General features: G+C 49.2%; 1 protein-coding gene across 1 annotated transcript; it reads right to left on the reverse strand.

Annotated features, from left to right (window-relative positions):
- Nucleotides 1-3,177: 3,177 nt before the first annotated feature.
- LOC123130731 (uncharacterized) lies at nt 3,178-6,924 on the reverse strand. The gene is made up of 2 exons (XM_044550581.1): nt 6,503-6,924; nt 3,178-4,425 (listed from the first exon to the last, which is right to left on the reverse strand). The coding sequence occupies exons 1-2, from the start codon at nt 6,841-6,843 to the stop codon at nt 3,576-3,578; spliced, it is 1,191 nt and encodes a 396-aa protein (XP_044406516.1). The 5' UTR covers nt 6,844-6,924; the 3' UTR covers nt 3,178-3,575.
- Between the last annotated feature and the right edge of the window lie 6,520 nt (nt 6,925-13,444).

Raw genomic sequence — 13,444 nt, forward strand, 5'->3', positions numbered from 1 at the left:
AAGGCTGTGAGTTCCTGCATTTTATTGGAGAAGAAGAGAGCTACCCGATTAATTAGAGAAAAGTGGGGAAAACCAGATACAAAGGGAGCAAACTCCTCATTGGCCGACCTAGCGGTGGAAACTTGAAACAAAAATGCACAACTCCAACATGCCCAACCATCAACTGTTGTCATCGAAGGAGAACCGCTCCACATTGCGACCTCCTAGTGCCCTCCAGCAATCAAGCGATGCAGCATGACCCATCCAATGAGGGGTGAAAGAATCCCGACTAGCTTCAAGGGAGCACGGAAGACGCCAAGCCAGAAGCACCACACCATCACATCGCAAAACACCGTGTCGGTGGAAGGGAAGAGAAAACCACAGTTATGGGAAGAGCTGACTATGTTTGGAATTATAGTTTGAAAAGAAGAAAATGTCCAACCGAGGAACGCCACAATCTTTGTGGTGGTGAAAATAATTGGTCATATATTTCATAGTGCATATCTTTGGTTATGCAGCAATGTGATCAAACATTTCTGCTGAGAAATCACAAATATCAGAGTGCATACAGCACTTCCAGTACACAGGGAGGAGTCCGGAGACCTGGGCTTGTTTATCAACGAAACCGAAGTCCACATGTAGCATACGGTGTCAGCAGTGCGATAACACGGTAGTTTCAAAAACCAAAATAACAGAACATGCCATCAATCGTGCACTGATAGCAGAGGGGGTGTTGATTTATTGTTCTATACTAAATGAGGAAATCTAACAAGGATTGCATCTACAGAATCAAAAGACATCAGTAAAAACCGTAGGATAAAGTTATAGGAACGAACAAGATAAACTACGATCCTTCTCACGGCAAGTGGACAAGTGCACAAATCCATCAATAATTGTCAGTCTTCAATGCAAAATGATCCACTACCAGCACTGAACACCGAATATTCACATGATTAACTGGCCCAAAACAGTGGAAATGTCTTGTCCAGCATTCATCTCCACAAATCGTCATCGCCAGGTCTCCCCAAACCCCGACATTAAGCATGAGTTGAAAAACACAAACGTTACAGAGCTTCTCACCCTTCCGGGTGCAGCAGCAGCTGCGAAAGCCTATTTCGAGAGGTGCAGCGGCAGCTCAATTTTGAGATAATTACAACATTCAGAGTGCAGTCTATCAATAGTCTACAACACACGGGGAACATTAGAAAAAGACGAGTACCATTGACCTGAAAGATCAATCAACTATGGTCAACCATGTGATGAGTTCTACAAGTTCTTGAAATTAGGCCAAGATAAAAGTGGCATACAGCAAAACCGTTCAGCTTTTAGCAGAGCAGGCACTGCGGTTGGCATGAAAACTATAGCGTTGCATGTAATTGGATGCAAAATGGGGAATTAGCGCTCTAATTAGGAATCCCACTGTCACAACATTCTACATGAACTCCATCTATACAGCATAACGCAGTTGCATACCAAGTGATTCAAGGTCTGGAGGCAGCGGTATCTTCAGGAGGTGGGCAGCAGAGTCCTTGGGGTTGATTGGGTAACAGTAGCTTGAGAAAATTTCAAGTGTGTGTTTCAAGCTGCAATATCAGTCCTCGTGGAGCATGGCGTGCTTAGAAGACGCTTAAACTCGCCCTTGATCATCAGAACCGCAAGCCTGGACCTGCTCCAAATAGCTAGGCCGACACAATATTTCCAAATGACCAGTTACGAGTTATTTACCCAAAACCACCACACTTGTGGCTAGGGTAACAACTTAGTACCACATTTAAATCAGGGCACAAAAAACCACTGGTTATGTGCCTAATGCGTAACACCAAGCACCGATTGTCTGATAAGCTCACGAAAACAGTGAAACTGACAAGTTGGCCCCACTGGTCAGGCTGACATGGCGACGACAAAAAACTTTGACCGAGTGATGTGGCAAATGAGACGTGGGTCCCACCTGTCAATGACTAGAGGGTCATCTTCTTCACAACATTCTATCTATGGGCATTCCGTCGAGCACCTTCCGTGCGTTCATCCTGTGGTCACTGAACACATCGCGGCACGCCGTGGCACGGGGAATGCGAGGGGGGCTCACCTTGAGCACGTATGCGTGCTCGGACGCGACGAGGTAGCACTGGAGCAACGTCCTCGTCAGCGGCAACGGCCGACGGAGCATGGTGAGGCGGGGAAGACGGCTTGGTGACCCATAGCTTGTCGAAGCTGGCGGCGGAGGCATTAGGAGGACGTGTCGAAGCCTAGGGACTAGATGCGAGGCGCGGAGATTCATCGGAGCGGGATATCAAGGCGCGGTGGTGTGTGGTCGGAGGTGGAGAAGACGACCGCAGCGCCGCCGATTCTGGACGTCCGGGTCCAAGTACTCCGATAGGATTGCTCGAGGAGGCATTCCAGAGCTCCCAGACAAGGTGCTGGGGCTTGGGGTGGTCTCTGGCCACGAGACTGATGGCCGACGACGACCGCAGATCGGGGAGGAGATGACGCCGTGGGGTGCGGACGCCGGCGGCCGTTGCAGACGACAGCGGGCTCCTGGGCGCCAGATCCGAGGTGGCGGGGTCGCGGGCGCCACATCCGGAGCGGGCCGCGGCCGGCAAGCAAGCGGCTCGAGTGGTGCTGCTCAGGGCAAGGCACGCATCACCAAAGCCCTGGACGAGAGGAGGAGGTTGACGTTCGGGGAAGAGCGGCTCGTCAGGCGCCGGCTACCGACGGGGATGGCCGTGGTGGCCGACCATGCGGTGGAGGCAGCATGGGTCCAGCCTGAGTGTGGCCACCGGCGGCGTCTTCTGTGTGGCTGATTGGAGAGAGAGAGAAAGATAGAGATGAGGAAGAAGGAGGTGTGTGAGTATGACAGATGGGACCTACGTCCACCTCAACGAATTGTCCAGATTGACATGCCACGTCGTCCCGACCGGCGGACCCCACCTGTCGGTTCCGCTGTTTCCACGATCAAATTTGAGCATCAGTGCTCCGCGTTACACATTAGGCACAGAACCGGTGGTTTTTTGTGCCCTAGTTCAATTGTGGTACCAAGTCGTTACCCTAGCCCCAAGTGTGGTGGTTTTGGGTAAATAACTCACCAGTTACACTGATAGGATCCAACTATGTATACTTGAGCAAAATAATGCAAAATAAAATCTAGCTTCATTTATGCCAATTATAAACTGATCTTGCAAGTTGTATCTTTGCCTAATTCTATTGATACAGTGAAGGTTACAAATACATAGTTAGGTCAACACGTTGCTTAACATTTACATTATTAGCATTCTACAAAGGACAGAGAGCCAATTGAAGATGTTTTTTCATGTATATGCACACAAGAGAATTTAAGAATCTAGCTAAAAAGTAACCGAGAACCATCTGAGTTCCCATTTGGCATTAAGGAAACATTGTTAATCCCCATAGAATACTTCTTCCAAGCATAGAAGTAAGCTTCAGCTACTTTCTAGTTACAAAAGCAATATCATGTCAGCTACAATGACATATGATTGGGTTACACAAATGACCAACAATTCCCAACAACAATGGGGCATCTTGGTTTTACTCTAGCGAGAAAGTAACATTCTCTGGTCCAGTTTTCTTCTTCGGCCTAGTCAAGCCTCTTCAGATTGAGGGCTCACCTTATTGCATACCAATGAAGGAGGGAACCCCATGATGTAGGGATAGGAATGGTAAGAGTGAGTGACAGGGCACAGCTTATTCAGCTTTTCTGTTTCAAAGCAGTAGGACATGAACAAGCAAGAATCCTGATTCATCTCAGAAAAAGTAGAAAAATACACAAAGCCACTGATAATCGCCACAATATTGAGAGCAACATCACCACCCAAACCATCCTGCAGCGAAATTGTTTTGTCCAGGATCCATCTATCAACACCGTCATCGTCGGGTCTCCAGATCCAAACAACAAGCGTGAGCTTAACTGCGCAGACCAAACAGACCTTCCCATCCTTGGTCTCACCAGGCTTAAATTCCCCTTGCCCTTCCATGTGCAGCGGCGGATTGATTTCCGAGAATTGCAGTGTGGCAGTGTTCGGCACACGGATATTGGATCCGCTTGCAAATGTCCAATAAACAGACCCATTCACCATTGTACCACCCAAACCATCGTCCGGCGGGCTGGCATCCTCCGAAAACGGGAAAACCTGCCACTCCCTGGTATCTGATGAGAACAAGGCAGCTTGCGCCCCCCGCCTTTCATGAGCGACAGAGACGATGCGGTACTGCCTGTGGCATTCAGAGGCGAGCATGTGGAACTCAACGTACATGTCGCTGCAGACCTCCTCCGGTGGCACGGCGAAGAGATCCAGAGCCCGTGTGAGGGGATCGTAGACGGCCATTTTCTTGATTTGCCAGTTGACGAGAATGACATATCCATCGCGGCAGTCTTCTATTGTCCACTCCGGATCGGAGTCGTTATCGTCTTCAGGGAGTAGGGTAAAAAAGGAGTTAATTACACGGAAGTACTACATTTGAGGCAGGTGTGACGGATCAGTACCACTATTCAGTTTTTTTGCACGTCAGTACCATGTCTGAGACAGTCTGTTACAATTTGGTCTAAACTGCGTATAACAGTGTATTGACGCTGTATCTGGCCGTTGGAGCCCGCCTGTCAGCAGCTGATGTGGCATGTTCTTTTGCAAAAAACACCCATAGTTTTTACTTAATCGCGCATATATCCCTTGTTTGTGAAAAAGGGTCCTGCCAAAAAAATCTACTCAAATATCTTCAGGGAGTAGGGTAAAAAAGGAGTTAATTACACGGAAGTACTACATTTGAGGCAGGTGTGACGGATCAGTACCACTATTCAGTTTTTTTGCACGTCAGTACCATGTCTGGGACAGTCTGTTACAATTTGGTCTAAACTGCGTATAACAGTGTATTGACGCTGTATCTGGCCGTTGGAGCCCGCCTGTCAGCAGCTGATGTGGCATGTTCTTTTGCAAAAAACACCCATAGTTTTTACTTAATCGCGCATATATCCCTTGTTTGTGAAAAAGGGTCCTGCCAAAAAAATCTACTCAAATAAAACACACGCGCTACCGCTGGTATTCGAACCGGCGCCGTGCCGTACGTGCAACTAACTGCGGCACCACTACGCCACAACATCGACTGACTAAAGTACATGTCATTACAGTATTTATACTATTAATTTAAACGTTCCGCCTTTTCTGTATATATGGATTTTTGGGTCGTGGCAGCGGGCCCATGTGGGTCCCACTCGTCAGTGGGATGGAAGAAATAATTCGATACTAATAAAAAGATTGAGGGCCAGGCGGGTTTACCAGCGAGTAATTTGACAAAATTGATGTAAGAAAAATATGTTATTTTTATGTTCACATTTATTATAATATTTTTCCGTTGAGAAAATAAATGTGAGAAAAATTTACAATTACCCTGAAAGGTAAATAAAGTGCTTGTGCACATGAAAAAAAATGTTCAGAGCATTTTTGGAAAATGTTGAACGCGTATTTAAAAATTGTAAATGTATTTTTTTAAATGTTGGTCATGCATTATAAAATTTATTATGACTACACAATAATTTTCAATACATGTTGTCAATTTTTTGAGTATCTGTGCGTTTAAAAAAATATAATCAATATACACAGTAACTGTGAGTTGGGCATATAATTTGTTTAATTGTGTATTTGAAAAATATAATCAGGATGGACAGTAATTGTGCATGGTTCTGCTCCTGAGTGAAAACACATGATTTTTTCTTACATTTTTTTAATCTAGATAAATTTTAGAAAAAAGTTCATGCTTAGCACTAAATAATACTAATCCACATAAAATCTTGTGTGCGTTTTTTCAGCAACAAGTCTTGTGTGCGTGGGCTCTAGTATGGTGCTTGGCACCAAATAAATCTTGCGTGCGTTGGCTCTCGTCTGGTTGTTGGGCCGTGCTGTGGCCCACATGACGCTGATTCCTCTTGCTCGAGCGGATCGAGAATTCAAGGGCGAGGCACAGGGGCGGCTCAGCTTGAATCCGGCGGCGGCGACTTTGGTCAGAGGAGATTCGGCGGGGCGGCGCTGTTCGGAACGGGTCGCGGCGGAGCGCATATCCGGCGGCGGCGAGCTTGGTCGGACGAGATCCGGCGGGGCGGCGCTGTTCGGCGAGCTTCGTTCATGTTCACCGAAGAGAGAGAGAGAGAGAGAGAGAGAGAGAGATGAGAGCAAGAGGGAGCTCGGGAGGAGAGGTAAGGAGGGATAAGGGAGAGGGGCATTGGTGCTCTGCCGAGCCAGAGACGGGGCTCCGGCGAGGTCGAGGCAGCGGGCTACGAAGTTTGCGTGATTAAATTTAAAACAATGGGTTTTTCTGTAAAAATAATGCCACGTCGGCTCCTTACAGGCGGGCCCTGTATGTCAGATACACCGTCAATACCTGTTTATATGTAGATTAGACCATTTTGTAACACACTGCCTCAGACATAGTACTGATGTGCAAAAAAACCGAATAGTGGTACTGATCCGTCAGACCTGCCCCAAATGTGGTATCTCCATGCAATTAACTCGTAAAAAAGACATCGGCGCCGCGGATGGCGGCGGCGTGGTCCACGTCGAAGCGGCGGCGGGTGGGCGCAAAGGCTGGCAAGGCGGGGTCGTGGATGTTGAGGAAGATTCCTAGGAGCTGGGGTGGGTGGAGGTCGCGGAACCGGCGGCGGAATGCAGGCGACGAGCGGACGGCGCGGAGGAAGGGACTGCAGGTGAGGGAGGCGCGGACGAGGCTCGGGAGGGAGGGGAGGCATAGGAATACCTCGCGCAGAAGGTCGTCGCCGAGGGCGCATATGGTGGTGGGAGCGGGTGGCGGCGATTTCTTCTTCTTCGGAGGCGGCGGCGGCGGCAAGGATTGCTGAGAGGCCATGTCGCGCACTGGAAATGAGTGAAGGAGGCGGCGGCGCTCCGTTTTATTTCAACACCTAGGAAAGCAAGGGCCAAAAAATAGAGGACGGGGGCCGTAAGCCCATTAAGGGCATCTCCAGCCGTTGGCCTTTCAGGGGGCGCCTAAAATCGCTGTCTAGGGTAAGCCGACGTAAAAATTGGACCTGAGGCGAGTTGGTCCTCGGTCGTCGGCCTCAGGGCCGCCCCAGGCACGTTTTAAAATAAAAGAAGTTCGGTGAAGTTCGGCTTAAACACGATAAAATTCGGCCAAATACGATAAATTTCGGCCAAACAAGATAAATTTCGGCATATTTCGGCGAAGTTCGCGGGTTTTCATTACATAGCACATATACATAAACTAATCTAAAGGAAAAACTGGTGGAAATCGCCGCCGTCGCCGCCATCATCGTCGTCGGCCTTCTCCTCCTTGACGCGGGCGCCCTTGCTGGACCCCTACCCGGCGTCGCCATGGCGGACTGGTGGCAGCGCATCGTCGTCGTCGTCGTCGCTGTCGCAGATGACGGCGACTCCGCCTTTGTCGCGGCCGCGTCGACGCTCCGCGAAGCGAAGCAGGGCGGCGCATTGGCGCTCCTTCGCCTTCTCCAGGCGCTCCTTCTCCATCGCTATGGAGTCCCTGCGCGCCCATTCCAGAGCCACGTCGTCGTCGTCGAGCTCCGTCGTCACCGGCGCGGCCGGCTCCTTCTTCACCGGCGCGAGCCCCGGCTCCGTCTTTGGCTTGACGAAGCGCGAAGGAGGAGCCGACGAGTAGGCGCGCCGACCGCCCTCGTTGATGACGATGCCGGCGCTGCGAGTGCGCTGGCCGAGCGGCGTCTCCGCCGCGGGCTCGGCCTTGACGCCGAGCAGGGCCGGAGTGCCGGAGGAGTGCGATGAAGATCGGGAGGAGGAAGAAGAGGAGGAGGACCCGAACCTCATTGGCGCCCATGGCCCGACGCGTCGGTGCTGCGCCGGGGCGGCCGCCCTCGCCGGGTACGCCAACGGCGGGTCGTTGCCGTCCTCGAGGTACGTCAGCACGCCCTCGAGTGTGCGGCCGGGGACGCCCCATGTGACACTCCAAAATTTTTATTTTTGTTTTCAGAAAAAACTTTGTTGGTTTTTGAAAAGAGTCCATTTAAAAAAATTTCCAGAAAACTTTCCTCTTAAAAAAAACTTCTTTGGCAAGAATTTCTATTTTTGTATCTTCTTCAAACTATGGTGTTTGATCATTTAAAATTCTTTCTCTGATGGTTCCCTTCTCAAAGTATATTTTTGGAAATTATTCTTTTTCTTATAAAAAGAACTCTATGAATTTTGAGGTTTTTCTTATCTTGAAAACCACCCATGGTTTTACCATGTCTCCTATAGTAAATCTTCTCAAAATCCTTCCCTCCACCTTTGAACAATCTAAATTCTCTGTCTCAACAAGTCCAAACAAGTTTTGGATTTTATTTCAATTATTTTATCTCTCAAATCATTTCTGCCAATTACTTTGAGCCTGAGTGATTTTTTTCAAAGCAAGTACCCTAATGCCTTTGATCCTTGAGCCCAAACCAACTCCCCTGGATAGTCCGTAGTACCCACAACCTAGAACCATCTTGATCCACTCTTCTTCTTTTCAAATTTTTCAAACTTCACTCACTGCAAGTTTGGACCAGATTTGACAAATTTGGTGAAATTCATATCTACACTTCTCCAAATATTTCATAAAAATTCAGGCAGTCTCCTGGTGCAATGAGAGGACACTCCACCAAAAATCAGCTCAAGGAAAAATCCCTACATGCCAGAATCATTTTGTCAAACACCTGGCCGGCATTGTTACTTTGCACTTTCACTAAAATTCAGAAAGTTCAGAGAAGTTCAGTGTCGTTTCTTCGTCAGAGAATTGTCACTTGTCAACAGTGCATCCTGGCGCGTTGCACGCAGCCCCTTCTCCCTGGCCAGCACCCCGCACGCGCGCTTGGCGCCTTCCTGGCGTCGGTGGTGCCCTGGGCCGCCTGCGCCGGCGTGCTTTGCGGCGGCACAACCACCGTAACGGCCGACAGGGGGGCAACACCGCGGCAGAACGCCGTTCGGCGCCGCCCAACCCTCCTGGTAGCTCCGCGTGGCCTCATGCACGCCAGCGTACCCCGCAGCACCGTCGTCGTGGCCTGGCAAGCACAGGGCACGCTCTTTGCCGCCGACGGGCCCGCGCCGCCCCGTTCCGTCGAAACCCACTCAAGCTCCTAATCCAAGTCCGCTTAGCGTCTGAATGGGATCAGTAGACCTCCACGATGACGCCCAACTCCCTAATCTCCCCGTCCAGCCACTGCACCACCGTAATCCACCACCGGACTTATCCGTCCACGGCCACCGCCTCGGATCGCCTATAAAAGGGGACCCCGAGCTCACCCTCGAGCACGCACCACCACTGCACCTCACCAACGCCCCGAAAGGCCACTAGGAGGACCTCGAGGAGGTCTCCTCCCCCGACTCTGGCCGCCCCGTTCCGCCTCGGCCTCCGTCTCGATTCGCTCCGGTGAGGCCGTCCCCGGCGCCCAAACTTCGTCAGTACCCTCCTCGAGCAACCAGAGAGCTAACCCCCACTTCAATTCGATCCTTGCAGCCCTCCTCGGCGAGCTCCATCAACGCCCGAACCACCGTTCGCCGGAGCAAGGGCCGCCGTCGACGTGGTGCTCGCCGGCAACCACCACCACCTCCCACAGACGCCGGCGACCAATGATTGTTTTGGCATGTTTGCATTAAGTAGTTTTATGGCATGTTGATGAACATACCGACGAATGTCATGTTACATGCAACGATGAGGCAAGTGAGTTTCGAAAATCCATAAATGGATGGATGTGAGTATGCATGGCCATGTGTTGGCATGAGGATGGGTAAGATGGCAGTGTTTTAGCATGCCAGTCTTATGCCAAGCTATATGACTTCAGTGTCAACCCGTATCAGTCCAGTTCCCTCCATTTTTCCTTCCCTATACTACCACATGTTTTCCGCAAGGAATATGGCTTAGTAAGTTGCAAACCGCTTTCTTGGTACACACCAAAAGGAGAGGCCGTGATGATGGTTCCATGGCCCTGGATTAAAGCCAGTCATCCGGTCAGGGGGCATGGGTGTTTCCGGTTGGGACCGAGAGGGGGGCACCCCTTAGAGCGCGCGTATATAAATTTGATCCCATGCTATTCGAGATTGTGATCTCCCCGTCTCAAAAGTTTTTCTTGGACGATGTCTAGGGTGATTCCTAGCATCGAGAGGTAGGATGGGTGTGTACTGGTTAGCTGTGTTTTCTTCCGAAATACCGTAAACGGAACTAGTCCTTCGTGACTACGGAAATCCGTTGGCTGTGGGAAAAAATTTCGTACAAACTCTGCAGAGTCATATATTCCTTTGAATCATCTATTCCATATCCAAGTTCGGTATTATCTTATCCTGACAAATGTCAGTTTTGATGACAGAGACTCCGGTGAATCACATGAGTGCTAAGTCCGGTTAAATGTTTATTCCTGTGGATGGACTAACCCGTTTTTTTCATGAATTGAATATTTATTATGAGTATTGTTTACTTGTGAATAAAAGCCCTTTTTGTGATGTCGCTCAGATGTCCGACTGTGGCATTGTTATTATTTACTTTCAATAAAAGCCCTTTCTGTGATGTCGCTCAGAGGTCCGACTGTGGCATTGTTATTATTTACTTTCAATAAAAGCCCTTTCTGTGATGTCGCTCAGACGTCCGACTGTGGCATTGTTATATTTTACTTTCAATGAAAGCCCTTTCTGCGATGTTGCTCAGACGTCCGACTGTGGCATTTCTTTTAAAGCCCTTTATGTGGCGTCGCTCAGACGCCCGACTGTGGCATTTCTTTTAAAGCCCTTTATGTGGCGTCGCTCAGACGCCCGACTGTGGCATTTCTTTTAAAGCCCTTTATGTGGCGTCGCTCAGACGCCCGACTGTGACATTTCTTTTAAAGCCCTTTATGTGGCGTCGCTCAGACGCCCGACTGTGGCATTTCTTTTAAAGCCCTTTATGTGGCGTCGCTCAGACGCCCGACTGTGGCATTTCTTTTAAAGCCCTTTATGTGGTGTCACCTAGACGCCCGACTGCGGCGTGATTTATTTATTTATCTTCCTATCAAGGTGTCGCTTCAGACACCCGATTGGGTTTACAGTTATTTTGTTGGGTTTTCGAGCGGACTACCGCCGACCCCCTTTTTACCTGTCTTGTTTTTACGAATTAATGTGCCACCGTTAAAATACTCATGACGCATACATGCATGCATTTGTTATATCTTACGTCTGAACTGTCTTGCGAGTACTTTCAAAGTACTCACCTAGCTTGTTGATTTGGCCAGATGCTGACGAAGGCGACCTCATGGATGAAGATTTTGATAGCGAGTCCGACGCCTAGAGGAATCCCAGTCAGTCTCCTGCGACCCTGGATTTGGTCACTGTATTATATCCGCTTCCGCTACCAAATAAAATCATCGAGCCTCACCTTGATGCTCGATGAGATGCCAGTTTTAGAGTCATGTATCACACTCCCCACTGTGATTTTCCACCACCACCCTATCCTCGAGTCAGTAGTATGCCTCCACACCACTGTGTCATTTCCGCCATTATGTATAATTGTTGGCGTGCTTGTAATAATTTGGTTGAGCAACCGTAGCTCGACCCTGTAATATATTTTATGCTACTGGCTTATTGTATCAAGAATTTGTCTACCAGTAAGGAGGATTTATCTCATACTGAACTCAAAAGATTGGTTTCTCAATAAACCTTTTTATTGGAAAACCGGTTGTGACAAGCTTGGTACCAGAGCCAGGCTGACTGTAGGAAGCCACTAAGTGCGATCGCTAATTGGTTATTAGCATGCTAGAGCTAAATTATATTTTTGCAATTGTAGTCATTTTCTGACAGTCAGCATAAATTTATGATCTGACCATTCAGAATTTTGCCTACTTTTATAGATGGCCGACAACAGCTGCGAGTCTCAGACCTTCGCCAACGTGCCCGATGGGTTCGCCAAGCTTCTCTCCTTCATCGTTCAGGTCGCGATGGGGCCATCTGTGCGCCCAGTCTTCACACTCTGCCAGCATCGAGTCAACGACAGTCTGACCATGCACCAGGCCGTGGTACATTTCAAGGGAGGGCGTGGTGAGTTATGCCGCTTCCGGTTCTTGGGAAGAGCCATGCCTACGGAGAGGCATGCTATGCAGATGGCAGCCCGCGAGGCGATAGCTCGTCTCAGGGATGTCCTCCCCGTGATGAAGACTCGTCGTTACCGTTATCTTCCATGCCATGTGCCTTACACCTGTCACTACGCATTCTCCTGCCCCCGAGGAGAACGAGACGAGGCTTTTGAGATGCTTATTGAGTATCTCCGGGCCCTGGAGGCAGCCTTCGACAACCTGGTAGATGATTTCGTGGCTGCCCGCATGGACTCAGTCCATGGCTGTGCCGCCAACAGGAGGGAGCTCCTACCCTCCGCACTGCCACTGACTTTTGTCTCATCCTCAGCATCTTATGCACCTACTCGCCGCCTGCCTTCTACCAAAGAGTTCAACCAAGTCATTGCACCCACTCCAGCGCGCACTGCACCACCCTTCGCGTCCACTCCTATTCGTGTTGTTCCGCCCCTGGCGCCCGCTCCGTCCACCCAGCACAGCTCTACACGTATGGAGCCTATCAGTGAGGAGGAAGTCGAGTCCCCAGCCTCGCTACGCCTCACCCTCGGCAGGGCAAAGGAGATCGTCAACATCTCCGCCTGAGTACGCTTAGCCGCCATGCAATGTACCACTTTGTACGATATGTTTATATGTACATAGGTTGTGAGAAGTAGTCTGTTTGCGCACCATGTAGGATCTGGAGGAGTGCACTAGCCTAAATAACATGTCAGGATTATGTACGCATATCCTGAGTGATGTATTGTATAATTACCGCCTGCATGTAAGATATGTATGAGCAGTCCTTCTCCGTGCGCAAATCGATTTGTTTTTCTTAAGTAAGCTTGGTTATTTAATTTATTTGCCAGCTTTGTGCATTTATGGAATTATTTTTGCGACCCTTTTCGCTTTTCTTATGGGTTTTACAAAATATATCCCCAGAGTGAAAAATGTCTCGTCCTTGGACTCGCTCCATGCCAACTCCACCAGAGGAAAATTATGATACACAACCCAGCAACAAGTTCACACAGGGACAGTCAAGCCAACAGGGCAGTGAATCGGCACTTTCACAAATGTGTCGCCTTTATGAGCAAAGTCAGCAACAACACCAGGAAATGATGAACCAAGTCATCAATATGGGAAATCACCGTGGACAGTATCAGCAGCAATCCAAGTTATCTGAGCTACAGAAGACGCGTCCCCAAACATTTTCTCATACTGACAAGCCTCTTGAAGCCGAGGATTGGCTCCGAGACATGGAAAGAAAATTAATTATTGCACAATATTCAGACCTCGAGAAAGTACTATATGCTCCGCACTATCTCACAGGAGCAGCTGCATCATGGTGGGAGAATTTTCTGCACATGCACCCCAACGAAAGTGATATAACCTGGGATGATTTCAAGGAAGATTTCCGTGGTGCACACATTCCTA

Source organism: Triticum aestivum, chromosome 1A (genome assembly GCF_018294505.1).
Source record: "Triticum aestivum cultivar Chinese Spring chromosome 1A, IWGSC CS RefSeq v2.1, whole genome shotgun sequence".
In the NCBI taxonomy this organism is placed as follows: Eukaryota; Viridiplantae; Streptophyta; class Magnoliopsida; order Poales; family Poaceae; genus Triticum; species Triticum aestivum.